At 39.4% G+C, this 19,913-nt stretch overlaps 1 pseudogene and 2 gene segments (V, D, J or C); all 3 read right to left on the bottom strand.

Annotated features, from left to right (window-relative positions):
* Window positions 1-12,914: 12,914 nt before the first annotated feature.
* Window positions 12,915-14,927, bottom strand: LOC132861595 (Ig heavy chain V region 5A-like; annotated as a pseudogene).
* A 1,285-nt stretch (window positions 14,928-16,212) lies between these two features.
* On the bottom strand, window positions 16,213-16,715 carry LOC132861594 (Ig heavy chain V region 914-like). The segment is given in 2 exon segments: window positions 16,213-16,583; window positions 16,673-16,715. Coding segments are annotated over 2 exon segments (414 nt in total).
* A 2,314-nt stretch (window positions 16,716-19,029) lies between these two features.
* LOC132861593 (immunoglobulin heavy variable 4-39-like) lies at window positions 19,030-19,566 on the bottom strand. The segment is given in 3 exon segments: window positions 19,030-19,034; window positions 19,150-19,440; window positions 19,524-19,566. Coding segments are annotated over 3 exon segments (339 nt in total).
* Window positions 19,567-19,913: the final 347 nt, after the last annotated feature.

The raw sequence follows: 19,913 nt of genomic DNA, 5'->3' as shown, positions 1-19,913 counted from the left end.
ATGGAGGAAGTGTTTGGAATGTAGGGATTAGTTACTCAGTAAAATGTAGTTATTATTTAATTAAAGAAGTGAATTGTGATGAGGTTTTTGTGCAGCACTGCAGTCTGTTGTGTTACTGTGTGGATAACGAGCGCAGTAATACACAGCTGTGTCTTCAGTCTACATGTTCTGTCCTCTCAGTGTCACCGTGCTGCTGGAGGCATCTTTAGAAATACTGAACTTGCTTTTTAGAGAGTCTTTATTATACGTGCTTCCACCCCCCCCCAAAATGTTGTTTATCCATTCCAGAGTTTTCCCTGCAGGTTGTCGAATCCAAGCTGTGGCGTAGCTGTTATCAGTAACTGAGTAATCGGATACTTTACAGCTGAGGATTACTGCACATTCCACATCTGAAAAAAGACATGTCACAATTCCAGTCAAAAATAAAAAAAAATGATGTATTAACTGTGTATTCACTTGTGTTCAGGACAACAATTTATTTTAATGTTGAGACAAAGATGAAACTTTATGTAGATATCTTTGAACTACAGAAGTGTCTTAGCTCTGCTAGCTCATATATACCAGACCCCTCTGGGGACATGTGTACTGCAGAGAGATGAAAATGACCAGGGATGTTTTTGTACAGGGCTTCAATGAGTTTGTAGTGTTGTGTGTCTTTGGCACAGTAATACACAGCCGTGTCCTCGACCTGAAAGTTTTGTCCTCTTAAATAAACTGTGCTGCTGGATTTGTCCTGGCTGAGACTGATCTTGCTCTTCATCGTGTCTTTGAGATCAGTGCTATCACCTCTACACAGATATCCGAGCCAATCCAGTGCTTTTCCAGCAGGTTGCCGTATCCAGTTAATACAATAACTCGACACCGAGATCTTACAAGAGATGGAGAACGACTCTCCAGGCTTCACCAGCACAGAGTCTGTCTGAGTGAGCTCCACACCTCCAACACCACCTGTGAATAAGAGCGAGATCTTCACAGTTTCTCCAGGTCTCTTTACCACAGCAGGAGACTGGTCCAGTCTGATCTCATCACTGCTGACACCTAGCAGATAAAACATAACAAAGATCATCATCAACACAGTCAAGATATTCTGATGGACGAAATAAACAATACAGAAGTCTCAGGTACCTTTGGTTAACATTATAACAAAGATGTAGTACTGAGTGACCCTCAGCCCCATCATCATGCTCTTTGATTCAGTCATGTGACACAAACTTTGGGTGAACAAGAGGCTGTTTTTGTATTATAACAGGGTGAATTTGCATAAAGACACTTCAGCTGTTAGATTTCATAGTTTCATGAATCCTTCTCAAAAACAAGCAGGTGCTGCCCCCTACAGGTGCAGATACAGAAGATTATAATGTTCTGGCTGTCAGTAAAAAAAACTTTCACAAGGACCAACAATGAAAATATATATATATTATCAGCATGGTTTAAAAGAGAGTAAACACTCAGGCACAGTATCAGCAGTAACATAGTAAATCATTTGGTTTAACCAAATCAACTAATAGGGAAATTAATATTAATTTTTTCCCCTAGATTTGTGAACATCTACTTCCATAGTTCTTAATCTGTTAATTCAATTCACTTTATTTATATAACAATTTAACAATGGATATTTTCTCAAAGCAGCTTTAAAAAAGAAAAGAAACATACAATAAAAATTTTAAAATTAAAGTTTAAATTTTGTAACATTTTTTGTAACAGACTGTGATCTTGTCATGTGTCTATAGTAAGTCTGTGTTTTTGTATTGATGTCTAAGGGGATGTATCACTGTGGTTCACGGGCGCAGTAATAAACTGCAGTGTCTTCTGTCCTCATGCTGTTCATCTGCAGATACACCTGCTTCTTACTGTTGTCTCTGGAGATGGTGAAGCGGCCTTTAACAGCACTGGAGTAATATATGTAAGTATTAGCATTGCTTAAAGTTGCAACCCATTCCAGTCCTTTTTCCAGGTGCCTGTCTGATCCAAACCATACCATAGTAAAGAATGTCTAAACCAGAGGCTGTGCAGGTCAGTTTATGAGACTGAGCAGGTTTGATGATCACTGGATCAGACTCGATCAGTGTCTGACTGCAGGAATCTGAAATAGAAGAATATTCAAAGGTAGGAGTTAAAGTTAAAAAATAAGAAAAATAAAAAAATCGTTAAAATATTCGTCTATATGAAGTAAATAATAATACTAACATTGAATGAAGATTACTAGAGTAAAGTAACTCAAAACTCTGTCTAGTCCCATCTCAAAGAATTAAAATGATTCCTGCTGCTGTAAATGAACACAAACTGCTGCTATGTTGTTGGGCTGAATGTTTCAGCATAAATGGTTCAAACACAGGATTTGGTTTGCATGACACACCCACTAGAGATATAAAAACATCCACAGAGGAACAGACGAGAGGAGAAAAAGGTGATCACTTTGTGTTTCTTTTATTCATTTTAATTTGTACATTACCAGAAATTCATGATCAAATTATACAGTGTTCATATTTCACATTTAATTGCATGGGATTCTTATTAATTATTAGATTTAGATTGAGGAGTTTTTGGATGGTTTTTGTTCATTCAGGATGAAGAGTTAAAGCCTGAGTGCTGAGTGTGAATGGATGTTGTTCTTTATAATAAATGTCTTTTGCAGACACATTTCATTTCAACTAGTTATAAAAAGAGACTATTATTCCTAAGTAAACTTTTATTTATTTATTTTATTAATGCCAGTGTTGGTGTCTGTGCTGAAATATTTGTAATATGGGGATTATTTACTCAGTAAAATGTAGTTGTTATTTAATTAAAGAAGTGAATTGTGATGAGGTTTTTGTGCAGCACTGCAGCTTGTTGTGTCACTGTGTGGATCACGAGCGCAGTAATACACAGCTGTGTCTTCAGTCTGCATGTTCTGTCCTCCAATTGTTATTGTGTTAGTAGAAGTGTCTCTGGAGATGCTGAACTTATTTTTCAGTTTCTCACTGTAAGCTGTACTCCCACCAGCATAGATGATTCCAATCCACTCCAGAGCTTTTCCTGCAGGTTGTCGAATCCAAGCTGTACGATAGCTCGTAACTGAATATGAAACCTTGCACTGGATGGAGAGACTCTGGCCTGGCTGGACTGTCATGGAAGCAGGCTGAGTCAGTTCCTCACCATGCACATCTGTGGAGGAAAACACATGGTGATATCTCACACAATATATGCTGCACCTTTATTCTTCATCTAGTAAATGAATGAATTTGATAAAGCACTCACAAGAAGCAGCTGCCAGCAGGAGCAGTAGAGATGTAGAGAACATGATGTGTGTTGTTTGGACTGGAGTCTTCTCTGTTCTCCAAAGTTTAACACACACCATCACATCATATAAATAGAGTGAGATCCAGCTCTGACACTTGGATTTGTTTATCTGCTGATGATGGGAGGAGAATGTATCTGAGATGTATTTATATCATGAGGAGGAGATTCATCTGATGGAGGATGTGTGGATCATATGTGGAAATAGGCATCAATGATTAAATACTAAATTTACATTTGAGGATTATTATCTATGTCAGAAGTTTAACATTTCTATAGTCATGGAATAATGCTCTCACACTTTCTCACATATGTTAACACAAATTGTAATTTGTTGATGTGATTATTATTAGTCAAAAATGCAACAGGTTCTAAAGTTTCTTTAGTAGTACAAAAGTTGTCACGGACGCGGGGTAAAAACGGACCCAAATGCAGGACAGCTTAACAAAAAAAGCATTTATTAACTTAAAAACCACTAAACAGGACGAAGACAACAGCAGACAAAGACAACAGAGGATTCCGCGCTGCACAAGGCAATGCGGCTCAACTAAATACTAATGATAATCATGACACATGAGGCACAGGTGTGCAGAGGCAGGGAGGAAAAGACAAGGGCGGGGCAGACACGTGAACAAAGAACATAAACAAAAGGCACATGGCCAAAGTCCGGGCAGAGTCCTGACAGTACAATCCCCCCCTCCCCTCCCCCCGCTCGAGGTGCGGCTCCCAACGCGCCAATTCGTCCTGATAGTCCCGAGGGGTCCGGGATGGGGGAGCAAGGCACACGGCAAGGCAGGTGCGGGGAGCAAGGCACACGGCGAGGCAGATGGGGGGAGCAAGGCACATGGCGAGGCAGGTGGGGGGAGCAAGGCACACGGCGGCGCAGTCAGAGGGGCCGAGAGACGTCCACAGCCGAACAGGAGGGCCGAGCGACGTCCCCAGCGGAACAGGAGAGCCGAGCGCGTCCCCAGCCAAACAGGAGGGCCGAGCGATGTCCACAGCCGAACAGGAGGGCCCAGCGACGTCCACAGCCAAACAGAAGGGCTGAGCGACGTCCACAGCCGAACACGAGGGCCCAGCGACGTCCACAGCCAAACAGGAGGGCCGAGCGACCTCCACAGCCGAACCGGAGGGCCAAGCGACATCCACAGCTGAACGGGGGGGCCGAGCAATATCCACAGCTGAGCGGGGGGTGGGGGGGGCGAGCGCAACCCCCAACGCACCGCAGCCAGACCCATCTCTAGGGAACCAGGAAAAGGGGAGGGAGGGCAGGGGAAAAAAAAATCCTCCACAGAACAGAAAATATACATGGGTGTAAAACACGGGCCTGCAACACCCCCCGCGGACAGGAAGTGGGACGGCGTCCTCCACGGAAACCTGAAGTGAAGCGAAAGCCCCCCACCGGACAGGTGTGGGGCGATGTCACAGGACACCGAAAAAAAACAAAACTCGGGCTGGTGACATGGCCCACAACCAGGAAGTGAGGCGGCGCCCCCCGCGGAGAAACCGGAAGCGGAGCGGTGTCCCTCACCGGAAAAATGCGGACCAATGTCGCCAAAACCGCGAAGTCCAATGAAAAAAAAACCAATAAGAAAAAAATAATGGCATGATGTAATATATCATGCGTTCTTGTTCATCTGAGGTTTTATTACCTGATTTTAAGACCTGCTAAAAACTAGATTATTTTTATTATGTCTTAATAGTTAAACCCAGAATTCAAGAGGGTGCACTTTCTTTTTCACATGACTGCAAAAATGTTGAGAAGTAAATTAATGATCTTTCATCAGTATAAATGTCCAATGTTCAGAATAGTCCAGTAAAAGTCAGCAGCAAAAATTTCATTCACATTCAAGAATCTCCAAATGTGGGTTTGTCATGTGTCTATAGTAAGTCTGTGTTTTTGTACTGATGTCTAAGGGGAAGTATCACTGTGTGTGACGGGCGCAGTAATAAACTGCAGTGTCTTCTGTCCTCATGCTGTTCATCTGCAGATACACCTGCTTCTTACTGTCGTCTCTGGAGATGGTGAAGCGGCCTTTAACAGCACTGGAGTAACGTATGTCACTGCTGTAGATGCTTGCAACCCATTCCAGCCCTTTTCCAGGCGCCTGTCTGATCCAAGCCAAAAAATGACTACTAATGTCTAATCCAGAGGCTGTGCAGGTCAGTTTATGAGACTGATCAGGTTTGATGGTCACTGGATCAGACTCGATCAGTGTCTGACTGCAGGAATCTGAAATAGAAAATATATAAAAGTAGGAGTTAAAGTTAAAAATGAATGAATTTAAAATTTTAATTCTTTAATAATTAATACTAACATTGAATGAAGATTACTAGAGTAAAGTAACTCAAAACTCTGCCTAGTCCCATCTCTAAGAATTAAAATGATTCCAGCTGCTGTAAATGAACACAAACTGCTGCTATGTTGTTGGGCTGAATGTTTCAGCATAAATGGTTCAAACACAGGATTTGGTTTGCATGACACACCCACTAGAGATATAAAAACATCCACAGAGGAACAGACGAGAGGAGAAAAAGCTTCCTGTAAGACTAAAGGTCTGTTTCATGCTGTCAGCTTCATCACTGCTCTTTACTCATTAGATGTTTTTTTTAAGCTGAATGTGTATTAATGAGCAGTTAAAGATGGTCTTGTTCACACAGATCGCTCTCACAAGGCATCAAACATCAGTAACTTGGTCCTGTATTGAGAATGATTTCTAATTTCTCCTAGAAGAAATGAAGACCTGGACCTTTATCTAAAATCCAACAGAAGCATAAGAGCTCAGTGAAACATAGAGTAAGGAATTAAAGACATAGAGGCATGATGTTCTAGGAAAATAATCAAGGGCAGGGTGACGGGATGCAGTAGCATGTGTGGACGTCTTTTGTTCCTCTAAGACCTCTTTCTGTGTGGTGTCATATATTGAATCAACATTATTGGAGGAAGTATTGTGATTATATAACAGTGTGTTTGGAATGTAGGGATTCGTTGCTCAGTACATTACATTAATTATCCATTTAGGTGAATGAGGACTGGGATGGACTCTGGAGCCTGCACTCTGACCCAATAAAACACTTCCTAATGATGACCGAGTGAATGAATACATTACCCTGATTATTGTCTGGTGATACTGAATGATTATATGATTAGTTACAGTATATATATCCTTACACCTCTAATTCCAGTAGTTTTGTTCTCTATTAATAAGAGCATAGACATTTGTTCTCTTCTGGACTCCTGAACACATAAAACCTGCAGACGCAGACGGGGAAAATGAGCTGCAGTTTATTTTCAGAGTCATTTAAAGAACCGGAATATGAACATGTCTGAATCTGAACTTGGGGTGAGCAAGAGGATGTTTTTGTATTATAACAGGGTGAATTTGCATAAACACACTTCAGCTGTTAGATTTCATAGTTTCATGAATCCTTCTTGAAAACAAGCAGCTGCTGCCCCCTACAGGTGATTTTTAATTCCAGGAGTTTGTAGTAGTGATGCTGCAGTAAACATCTACATTTCAGTTTGATCTCTCATCAGATTCTGTGCTGCTGAACAGACTCTGTGTTTCTAAATTCAGGAAATGAACCATCGACCTGTAGTGTTCCTGCAGCTGGCATCACAATCAGGAGGAATAAAAGCATGAATAGTACAGTATATAGTCCCAACTAGTCATCACAATCATTGTCCTAGAGCTGATTTACCTCCAGTCAAATACGTAAAGACGTCATAATGTAAATAGGGAGCGTCCATGACCACTATGGAGGTGTTCAACACACAACCACACGCTGCTCACTGTAGTGTTAATTTCGTCACCTATTTTTAATTTAGTCTTAGTCTTAGTCTTGTGCCAAATCTCCTTGTTAGTTTTAGTCATATTTAGTCATTCACATATCTTTTTTGTTAGTCCTAGTTTTAGTCGACTAAAAGTCTCGTCATTTTAGTCTAGTTTTAGTCAAAAGAAAACTCAAGGTATCTTAGTCAAGTTTTAGTCGACTAAAAGTCTTTTAATTTTAGTCTAGTTTTAGTCAAAAAATTGTAGCTTGACCACATCTGGAATCTATTGTAAGATTAAATACAACAAGGCCTCATTAAATGCAATAATATCAGGAACACAAGTGTTATAGTGGAAATAAATAACTTAATGAAAAGTCTAAGATCAAAACTGTAGGTGTGTGTATGTGTATATGTGTATATATATACATATATATATATAAAATATATATATACCTACACACCTACACTTCTCACTCTGTCTCTGTTTGTAGTATTAGTTAACGCTCCCTAACACTCCTGCTGCTTGGGTTTAGATTTTTCTTGCACTGTGATACACATAAATGCGTAAATATAAAAGTGTCAAACTGTAGAATTTCTAAAATACACAGAATATTGTTGTTAAATATGAATCACTTTTGCAGAATCCAAAAAATCAATAATCTGTCCAGTGAGTTAAACTGGGACTGGGATGACTGGGATGTGTATTACAGTGTGTATTGGGACTGGGATGTATGCATTACAATGTGTATTGGGAATGGGATGTGTGTATTACGGTGTGTATTTGGACTGGGATTTGTGTATTGCAGTGTGTATTGGGACTGGGGTGTGTGTATTACAGTGTGTATTGGGACTGGGATGTGTGTATTACAGTGTGTATTGGGACTGGGATGTCTACTAGTTTGTTGGTTTGAGGAACAGTCAGAACCACATTAACACAGCATGCCGACAGAGCTGTTATTTCTACCTGTGGCTTTTTCCAGTGTTTCCAGGAGCATAGAAACAGGGTTTATGTATATTTTCATTCATGATAATTAATTTAGGCCACGCCCATTTTAGGGTTATATCCAGGTACATTTATAGATAATTGGAGCAGTAAATAGATACAAACTCTGTTCATCTGTGTTTCAGTTATAAGTGAAGCAACTTCAGTTAGTTCAGTTACAATGTGTGTCTGGTTTTTGTACAGCTGCTTCCTCAGCTCCAGTCACTGTGGGACGTCGGGCGCAGTAATAAACCGCAGTGTCCTCTGTCCTCAGGGTCTTGACCTCTAAGTACTGTGTGCTTGCTGAGACGTCTTCTGTTAAAGTGAGCTGGTTCTTCACAGACTCTGCATATATTGGTGCATTATTGCCTGTATCCATCCTGCCAAGCCATTCCAGAGCTTTCCCAGGTTTCTGTCTGATCCAGTGTATGTTGTGGCTTGTCATTGAATATCCATTTATCTTACAGGAGATCTTCACAGTGGGGGGTCACGGTGGCTTAGTGGTTAGCACCTTCGCCTCACACCTCCAGGGTTGGGGGTTCGATTCCCGCCTCCGCCTTGTGTGTGTGGAGTTTGCATGTTCTCCCTGTGCCTCGGGGGTTTCCTCCGGGTACTCCGGTTTCCTCCCCCGGTCCAAAGACATGCATGGTAGGTTGATTGGCATCTCTGGAAAATTGTCCGTAGTGTGTGAGTGCGTGAGTGAATGAGAGTGTGTGTGTGCCCTGCGATGGGTTGGCACTCCGTCCAGGGTGTATTTTGCCTTGATGCCCGATGACGCCTGAGATAGGCACAGGCTCCCCATGACCCGAGGTAGTTCAGATAAGCGGTAGAAAATGAATGAATGAATGAGATCTTCACAGTTTCTCCAGGTCTCTTTATCACAGCAGGAGACTGGTCCAGTCTGAAAGATCATCATCAACACAGTCAAGATATTCTGAGGGAAGAAATATACAGTGCAGAAGTCTCAGGTACCTTTGGTTATAAATATATAACATTATAACAAAGATGTAGTACTGAGTGACCCTCAGCCCTATCATCATGCTCTTTGATTCAGTCGTGTGACACGAACTTGTCGATCTTGGGTGAGCAAGAGGCTGTTTTTTTATAACAGAGAGAATTTGCATAAACACACTTCAGCTGTTAGATTTCATAGTTTCATGAATCCTTCTCAAAAACAAGCAGCTGCTGCCCCCTACAGGTGCAGATACAGAAGATTATAATGTTCTGGCTGTCGGTAAAAAAAAACTTTCACAAGGACCAACAATGAAAAAATATATATATTTTATCAGCATGGTTTAAAATAGAGTAAACACTCAGATACAGTATCAGCAGTAACATAGTAAATCATTTGGTTTAACCAAATTAATTATTAGGGAAATTAATATTAATTTTTTTTTCCCTAGATTTGTGAACATCTACTTCCATAGTTCTTAATCTGTTAATTCAATTCACTTTATTTATATAACACATTTAACAATGGATATTTTCTCAAAGCAGCTTTAAAAAAGAAAAACATACAATAAAAATTTTAAAATTAAAGTTTAAATTTTGGAACATTTTTTGTAACAGACTGTGAGCTTTTCATGTGTCTATAGTAAGTCTGTGTTTTTGTACTGATGTCTAAGGGGAAGTATCACTGTGTGTCACGGGCGCAGTAATAAACTGCAGTGTCTTCTGTCCTCATGCTGTTCATCTGCAGATACACCTGCTTCTTACTGTTGTCTCTGGAGATGGTGAAGCGGCCCTTAACAGTGCTGGAGTAATATATGCTACCACTGCTACCTGAGATATATGCAACCCATTCCAGTCCTTTTCCAGGTGCCTGTCTGATCCAAGCCATCCAGTAGCTACTAAAGTCAAATCCAGAGGCTGTGCAGGTCAGTTTATGAGACTGATCAGGTTTGATGATCACTGGATCAGACTCGATCAGTGTCTGACTGCAGGAATCTGAAATAGAAAAATATTTAAAAGTATTAGTTAAAGTTAAAAAAGAAGAAATATTAAAAATCGTTAAAATGTTTCTCTATGTGAAGTAAATAATAATACTAACATTGAATGAAGATTACTAGAGTAAAGTAACTCAAAACTCTGCCTAGTCCCATCTCAAAGAATTAAAATGATTCCTGCTGCTGTAAATGAACACAAACTGCTGCTATGTTGTTGGGCTGAATGTTTCAGCATAAATGGTTCAAACACAGGATTTGGTTTGCATGACACACCCACTAGAGATATAAAAACACCCACAGAGGAACAGACGAGAGGAGAAAACTATTTCTGTAAGTTTCACATTGTCAGGTCACTAACTGTTCTGTTTGTAGTATTAGTTAACGCTCCCTAACACTCCTGTTGCTTGGGTTTGAATTAGACTTTTTCTTGCACTGAGATTGACATAAATACATGAACTTTCCTGATCCGACTCTTTCAGCATTTATTATTTAAATCAACTATAAAACCACAAAAAGTGAATATAACTGCAGAATTTATAAAATACACAGAATATTGTAGTTAAATATGAATCACTTTTGCAGAATCCCAAAAATCATTAATCTGTCCAGTGAGTTAAACGGAGCTGGAGAACGATTAGAGTGTTTAAGAAAGAGACATGGAATGTGTTCAAATAGACTGAGAAGATTTTCTTTACAAAGAGAGAATTCTAATCATATTAATTCTTAAATTCTATGTTGGAATAAAGGTTTTGTACAAAAAAAAAGATTAACTCTGACTTTGCAGACATTTTAACAACAAAAGAAACAATACATCTGTTTAGCTAACAATAACTAAAAATCCTCTGTGAAATGAATTAATAACTAGTTACAACATTTGACAGTAAACTATTCATTCATTCATTTTCTACCGCTTATCCGAACTATTCTCGGGTTGACAATAAACTATGATATACATAAATCAGTGACATTTGACCCCTTAATGAATGGAAAGAAAAAAAATCTCTCAGAAATCTCACTCTCTCGCTCATTTTCTATACCGCTTATCCGAACTACCTCGGGTCATGGGGAGCCTGTGCCTATCTCAGGCGTCAGCGGGCATCAAGACAGGATACACCCTGGACAGAGTGCCAACCCATCGCAGGGCACACACAAACTCTCATACACTCACGCACTCACACACTACGGACAATTTTCCAGAGATGCCAATCAACCTACCATGCATGTCTTTGGACCGGGGGAGGAAACCGGAGTACCCGGAGGAAACCCCCGAGGCATGGTGAGAACATGCAAACTCCACACACACAAGGCGGAGGCGGGAATCGAACCCCCAACCCTGGAGGTGTGAGGTGAACGCGCTAACCACTAAGCCACCGTGACCCCCTCTTTCAGGAATCTAAATGTTATATTTTAATGTTATCTCTGATTTCCAATGACTTCCAGTCTCAATAAACTCCTGATTCTAATTCTTATAATTTAGACATGATTTACACTAAAATGTTTAAGGTAAAAAAGTAGTCTATCTGTTACATTAACTACTTTAGTACATGTCAGTAGCTGTATCCTGCAGCCCCTTCACCATTACACCAAATGAGCAATAGTACTATTTTGCATGAGGGTAAATTATGTAAACTCTGTCCCTGACTATACATCAATAAAGCTGGATGATTAGAGAGCAGCACCCACCAGTACAGCTTCAGCTGTAACCATGCTGCTTGTTTATCTCCTAGTGTTGGACATATCTACGTCCTGTAAGTTTGTTTAAACCATACATTGTTGTACTTTGTCTATTTCATGTTGAGATCTTTTAGAAAAAATATTATTATGTTTACTATCTATATATTTTTTTTATTGCAGTTGTTTTTAGCGCAATTGATTTTACTCAGCCAGGGCATGTGATTGTCCGGCCTGGACAGACTTTGACCACTGGCTGTAAAGTGTCTGGTTACAGCTTGACTGATAGCAGTTATTGTACAAACTGGATTCGACATGCTACTGGGAAAAAATATGCAGTGGATTGGATACATTTGTAGTGATGGAAGCACAGGGGGCACAGAGTCACTGAAAAACAGGTTCAGCATCACTCAGGACACCTCCAGTAACACAGTGACCCTCCATGGTCAAAATGTGCAGATGGAAGACACAGCTGTGTATTATTGTGTGCGCTACCATAACACAGTGATTTGGATCACTGAAGTGCCTGTACAAAAACCTCCTCAGATCAGCCTCATGACTTTTGTCATCGTCCCAATGTTCATCATCTGATCTCTACATTTATCTCATCCTTTACTGTCTCAGTCATATCAATATACTGGAATTTCACAGTGTAGAGTGGCTTTTACAAACACTTTTTATCAGTCTCCTTATTTTAAAGAAGTGAGATTTCAGGAAATTCTGTAGTGAGAGTAGAGAGCAGGTGGAGGAATACCTGGAAAGTTAGATTTCTGCTCTGGAAAGAAGAGGAATGAAAGTCAGTCATAGTAAGACAGAATAAGTGTGTTCATTTCAGTTTGATCTCTCATCAGATTCTGTGCTGCTGAACAGACTCTGTGTTTCTAAATTCAGGAAATGAACCATCGACCTGTAGTGTTCCTGCAGCTGGCATCAAAATCAGGAGGAATAAAAGCATGAATAGTACAGTATATAGTCCCAACTAGTCATCACAATCATTGTCCTAGAGCTGATTTACCTCCAGTCAAATACGTAAAGACATCATAATGTAAATGTGATACAAAAGATGGTTATTATTAATATTATTAATATTAATAACTGCTAGAAGAGATTGGAATAAAGAGGAAGATCTGAGTGCTGAGTGTGAATAGATGATGTTCTTTATAATAAAGGTCTCTGAGGTGCAGCTTCCTGTTGAGGGAATATTTACAGCTCACGAGGACGTGCTTGTGTGAGTTTTTGTACAGCTCTGGAGTCTGTTGTGTCAGTGTGACTCTCGTGCACAGTAATAAACTGCTGTGTCTTCGGCTTTCAGACTCTTCACTTCTAGGTACAGCAAGTTTTTATTGGTGTCTTTATTGATGGAGAACTGGCCCTGTAGAGACTGAGCGAATATTGTGCCTGTGCCACTATCAATGCACCCGATCCACTCCAGTCCTTGTCCTGGTTTCTGACGGATCCAGTGCATGTAGTAGCTCATTGAGAATCCGGAGACAGTACAGGACAGAGTGACCGACTCTCCAGGTCTCTTCACCACAGAATCAGAGGAGGTCAGGGACTGTCCATAAGAATCTGGAAGAGAAGAATAGAACTCAGTAATGTTATCTTCTACTGATTATAATGCTAATAATCTTCACATAAAAAACATAAACGTACATGAAATGAGTAGCAATAAGATACATTGTCCTAAAATCATCATTCTCTGAGTTCTGCTTCACCCAGATTTAAAGTGTATGGGAGTGTTATCTCTCACAGAGCTCACTGTAAACTAGAGCAGCCAAGAACATGCTGTTTATACACCACTCTATTTGAATAGGGAGCGTCCATGACCACTATGGAGGTGTTCAACCCACAACCACATGCTGCTCACTGGATAGATGAGTGGATGATAAGGTACTATGTAAATCTCTACAACAGAATGTTTCTCTATCAGAAAGGGAACCAAATCGAATCATTTTTAGAAGACACCTCACTCATCTAAGGAACACATTCATTCATTCATCTTCTACCGCTTATCCGAACTACCTCGGGTCACGGGGAGCCTGTGCCTATCTCAGGCGTCATCGGGCATCAAGGCAGGATACACCCTGGACGGAGTGCCAACCCATCGCAGGGCTAAGGAACACATTAGGAAACCTAAATGTAGGAATGGTTACGTGGTGATGGTTTATTTCACACAGACGACTTTCTCCTGCTCCTGTATTGAGAAGGAGTAAAACTCAGTGACAGAAAGTAAGGAATAAAACACTTGGGGAGGTTTTGTTACAGAAAAATAATCAACAATGAATCAAAGTTTCTGTTATCATCACAACATGAAGTCTTTTATTCATCACTATTTACAATTTTTCTTTTTATATTTATTTATGTTTAATCTTGTGTTAGGGCCAGAAAAACAAGTTATTTCCTGTTATCGTGTTCATTATTACAGCTAGAAACAGTCCTTCCCTTAACACTTGTCCTGAAACTGAGGAAAAACTACAAACTTTTCTGTCCTGAAGACTTTCTCATGCTGAAAATAAAGTCACAGCTTTAACCCTGATCTAGCTCTGACACTGGAGACTCCTTCCAACAACACGAAATAAACATTCTCTTTACAGAAATCTTCATCATATCAAATACTGCAGATATTTTATCTTCTAATTAAATGTTCACAAACAATTTGTAATTCATTTTCCAATTGTTTGAGAAGTTTTTAAATAATGTATAAAGTGTTTGGAATGTAGGGATTAGTTACTCAGTAAAATGTAGTTATTATTTAATTAAAGAAGTGAATTGTGATGAGGTTTTTGTGCAGCACTGCAGCACTTGTCGTGTCACTGTGTGGATCACGAGCACAGTAATACACAGCTGTGTCTTCAGTCTGCATGTTCTGTCCTCTCAGTGTCACCGTGCTGCTGGAGGCATCTTTAGAAATACTGAATTTGCTTTTTAGAGACTCTTTATGATACGTGCTTCCACCCCCCCAAATGCGGTTTATCCATTCCAGAGTTTCCCTGCAGGTTGTCGAATCCAAGCTGTGGCGTAGCTGCTATCAGTAACTGAGTAACCGGATACTTTACAGCTGAGGATTAAAGAATCTCCAGGCTTTAACATCACTGAGGTGTCCTGAGTGAGCTCTACTGCACATTCCACATCTGAAAAAAGACGTCACAATTCCAGTCAAAAATCTATGTACAGTAGGTTATAACTGCAGGAATTTACTAGCAGCTCTGAGATCATTAGTGAAGTGAAACTCACAGGATGAAGCTGCCAGCAGCAGCAGAACTGGAAGGAACATCGTATAACTAAAAGCAGTGCTAAACTCTCCAGAGCCCACAGTGACCGTGGCTGATATTTCTCTATATGTAGCTGTAAGGGGAACATTTTACATATTCATTTGCATATTGTTATGCTGGTTTTCTTTTTAGTCCATCACTGTGGATCAACTGTAACATCCAGAAGAACTTTCTGTTTTTTTTTTTTCAGAAACTGTAATTCTTCAGGTGAAACATGGATTCCGCTAGATGTAAAAACCTCCTCATCTTATGAACATTTCTAATTTGTGATTATAAATCTATAATATTAGGAACATTAAGAGATGTTCTCAGGTGAATTTATGTGAAGTGAACACACTCTTCATATCAGCATATTCAGTAAGGCGTAAAACACATGTGTGTGTTGTTATAGGACAATAATCAAGGATCAGGTGGTGTGATGTCAGGAATTGTAGAGGTGGTGGATGCAGGTGCTGATAATTTATTGTATAAAGTACAAACAAAACCCATGAAATTGTGTAATTCTGCACCCTTTGGCTACTGTGACATGAAGTTACTGCTACAAACCTGAAGATAATTATTTTCTAATAATCAATGGCACTGATTACTATGATCACTTTTCCTTTTATACAGCAGCAGTCTGTGAACGGTGACAATTTATTTATTAATTAAAGAAGAATATGGTGAATTCTTTTTATGTTTATAGTTACAGTTCTTGTTGTGATAATTTTGTAAAATACACGTTGGTGATAAACGTTAGTGAATATTCAGTAAATGTTATTTATTTCCCTTGTTGTTTCTTTCAGGAAATTATGACTATAAGAGACAGTCTCAGTGTTCAATGTCTCACAGAAAGACTTAGAAATTGTGAAGTGTCTAGCTGTGACTGGGGATATGAGAATATATTGTACTTTAATGAAGCCTACAATGTTACAGGATATTTGTTAAGCTGTAGCGCCACCTGCAGATCTAGTGAAAATGGCCTCTACATTGAATACGATTTTCTCTTTGACCACATCTGAGATTTTTAATAAACAGCAGAATCCTGGGCACTCAAACCAGTCACCTGCAGATACACCATGTTTTTGGAGTTGTCTCTGGTAATTTCTAAACGTCCCTCAATGTCTTTGGTGTATATTGTTTTACTGGCATCAGACCAGATAACCCCAATCCATTCTAGAGCTTTTCCAGCTTGTTGTCTGATCCAGTTGTCTGATCCACACTTGCTCAGACATGTTTACACAAATTCTAAATTCTAAAAACACAAATTTTAACCTTGGATCGATCAGTGTTGTGTCTTGTGTCCTGTTATTGTGAACATCGAAGGAGGAGTTTTTGTACAGGGATGTTTTTTATTCGTCTCACTGTGGTGTACCGAGCGCAGTAATACACAGCTGTGTCTTCAGTCTGCATGTTCTGTCCTGTTAATGTCACTGTGCTGCTGGACGTGTCTCTGGAAACCTGAAACCTGCTTTTCAGTTTCTCACTGTAGTAAGTTTCACCACCAGAACATATCTCTCCGATCCATTCCAGAGTTTTTCCTGCAGGTTGTCGTATCCAGTGTGTACAGTAGCTGCCATCAGTTAATGAATATCCAGACACTTTACAGGTCAGAGTCAGTGACTGACCAGGAGTTAATACTGTGGATCCGGTCTGGATCAGCTCAACACTGTGAACACCTGTTAAAGAAAAGTTATTTTAATGATGTAAAAGCAAAAAGCTTTAAGGAACCAAAACTGTATTACATGTCAAATGTAAAAACACTTACAGTGTACGGCTGCCAGCAGCAGCAGTAGGGATGTAGAGATCATGGTGTGTGTTGGAGCAGAAGAAGTAAAAGCTCTTGGTCTTTGTTGCTTAAATCTATAACAGAGAAGGACATTTGCATAGAGACACTCCTTATCTTAGGGTCAACATGGGATGGATTCTTATATATAAATATAAATGAGAAAACCTCCTCATCTTTTAAACATGTCTGTATTTTTTAGAGATATCTATCACTGCAGCTTGAGTTTATGTTTGAACCAATAAGAAGCTTAAGTCAGGTGTTAATGAGTAAGTTTATACACTATCAGGTGTTTTCAGGTGAATTTATAATAAGAAAACTTACAGAAATTTAAATTCATTTAGAACAGGAAACTTTATTTCTATTCATTTATAATTTAGTTAAATTTAGATTTATAACCTTACATTATAACAGCATTATAAAATACATCTTGTCATGTTACTGAGAAACCTCACAACCACAGGAAGATGTAGTTACATAAATTATAGTGTTTTCTTTTGTCCAACCTGTGTTTAACAACCCAAATAACTAATCACACATTATGGAAAGAGTGAAAAAGAAGAGAAAATGTAGATATTTGTCTGATAATGACTGATACTGAATGAGTCTCATACAGAATGGAGTATGTGGATTCACTTTTTTCACTTTATTTGTTGAGCTCTGCTGCCTCCTTCAGTTGTTTCAGTTATTGAACCTTAGACTATAAGTCTGTGTTTTTGTACTGATGTCTAAGGGGAAGTATCACTGTGTGTCACGGGCGCAGTAATAAACTGCAGTGTCTTCTGTCCTCAAGTTGTTCATCTGCAGATACACCTGCATCTTACTGTCGTCTCTGGAGATGGTGAAGCGGCCCTTAACAGCACTGGAGTAATATATGCTACTGCCATGGATAGTTGCAAGAAATTCCAGTCCTTTTCCAGGCATCTGTCTGATCCAAGCCATCCAGTAGCTACCAAAGGTAAATCCAGAGGCTGTGCAGGTCAGTTTATGAGACTGATCAGGTTTGATGGTCACTGGATCAGACTCGATCAGTGTCTGACTGCAGGAATCTGAAATAGAAGAATATTCAATGGTAGGAATTAACATTAAAACAGGAACAAAACAAAATATTTTTTAAATGATGTAATAAATAATACTAACATTGAATGAAGATTACTAGAGTAAAGTAACTCAAAACTCTGCCTAGTCCCATCTCAAAGAATTAAAATGATTCCTGCTGCTGTAAATGAACACAAACTGCTGCTATGTTGTTGGGCTGAATGTTTCAGCATAAATGGTTCAAACACAGGATTTGGTTTGCATGACACACCCACTAGAGATATAAAAACATCCACAGAGGAACAGACGAGAGGAGAAAAAGCTTCCTGTAAAACTCCTGGTGTGTTTCATGCTGTCAGCTTCATCACTGCTCTTTACTCATTAGATCTCATGTCTTTTTAGTCCATCACTGTGGATCACTGGAACATCCAGAAGAACCTAAAGTTTTCTGATCACTGATTATCACTGAACAACACAAACGTGTCCAGTCCTTCATGATGATGTCATTTTTTAGCTAATTCTGGTTTTCTGATGATCCATTAATAAAAAATTATTTGGTGAGATGATGAATCACTTTGTGTTTCTTTTTTCCTTTTAATTTGTACAATACCAGAAATTCATGATCAAATTTTACAATGTTCACATATCACATTTAATTGCATGGGATTCTTATTAATTATTAGATATAGATTGAAGAGTTTTTGGATGGTTTTTGTTCATTTAGTATGAAGAGTTAAAGCCTGAGTGCTGAGTGTGAATGGATGTTGTTCTTTATAATAAATGTCTTTTTCAGACACATTTCATTTCATCTAGTTATAAAAAGAGACTATTATTCTTAAGTAAACTTTTATTTGTTTGTCATATTAATGCCAGTGTTGGTGTTATGAGAGCCATGAGTGCTCCCTCTGCTGGCCTGCAGAGGATTTGCTGCACTTTATCATCAGGACTCTAATTCCCACAATCCATTGCACCACCCACTCAGCACACCTGTTTCCTGTTTGTAATCACCTGGTCTATTTAAGCTCACTCAGAACTCTCTTATGGGACGAAGTATTGTTAGCCTGTCTGCATACTGAGCGTATTTCTCTGTTCCGTCTATTGCCTTGTTTTGAACATGCCTGTTTTTCGTGTTTGTGATTGTTTGCTAACTGCCCTGACCTACGCCTGGATAATTGACTACTGCTTTTGGATTTCCTTTGTTGTTGTTGTTTGCCTGGTGTTTTAACCCTTGCCTGTTTTTGGATTTTGCTAATAAACCTGCATTTGGATCTAACTGGTTTCACGCTTATGACAGTTGGTGTCTATGCTGAAATATTTGTAATATGGGGATTAGTTACTCAGTAAAATGTAGTTGTTATTTAATTAAAGAAGTGAATTGTGATGAGGTTTTTGTGCAGCACTGCAGCTTGTGTCACTGTGTGGATAACGAGCGCAGTAATACACAGCTGTGTCTTCAGTCTGCATGTTCTGTCCCCGTAAGGTCACAGAGTTACTGGAAGTGTCTCGAGAGACCACAAACTTGTCTTTAAGTGAATCTTTCTTATCAATACTCCCACTATAATAAATGGTGTTGATCCATTCTAAAGCTTTTCCAAAGTGGCTGCTGCTATCAGTGATAGAAGCTCCAGACACTTTACAGGTGATGGTTAAAGTCTCTCCTGGCTTTATAAGCAGTGAGTCTGGCTGGATGAGCTCAGTAGCACAGAACACATCTGTAAAAAGAGAAAAAGAAAAGGTGGACATGTCGAACTGAAAGGATCAGATGATATAATAAAGCTTCAATCCAAACACTCACAGGGGGCGAGAGCCAGCAGCAGCAGTGGAGCTGAAGCAAACATGTTTGTGTTGAAGGAAGACTAATGAGAAGTGTTTCCTCTCTAGATCAGAATGCTGCTAATATTACAAGAGGAGATGCAGATTTGCATAAACATTACAGAGAGGCTGTGTTGAGTGCAGCTCTGCAGCTGTTAATCACACTCACACCCCGTTTCATCTCCATATCAATTTAATGTGGGAAATAATTCAGCTGTTTGTTATTATTAATAATGATATGAAAGTGTTGTGATGTAATTAACACTTTCCTGAACGACGTTGAACATTATAACCAAACCGTGTAACCGAACATGACGTTCAGTCTGGTATAGGCTGAAACCCTCTAGAGGCAAATCCAGAGAGAAAGAGCTGA

The sequence above is a fragment of the Tachysurus vachellii genome, chromosome 18 (assembly GCF_030014155.1).
Source record: "Tachysurus vachellii isolate PV-2020 chromosome 18, HZAU_Pvac_v1, whole genome shotgun sequence".
NCBI lineage: Eukaryota > Metazoa > Chordata > Actinopteri > Siluriformes > Bagridae > Tachysurus > Tachysurus vachellii.
This window is presented reverse-complemented; position numbering and strand designations above follow the sequence as displayed.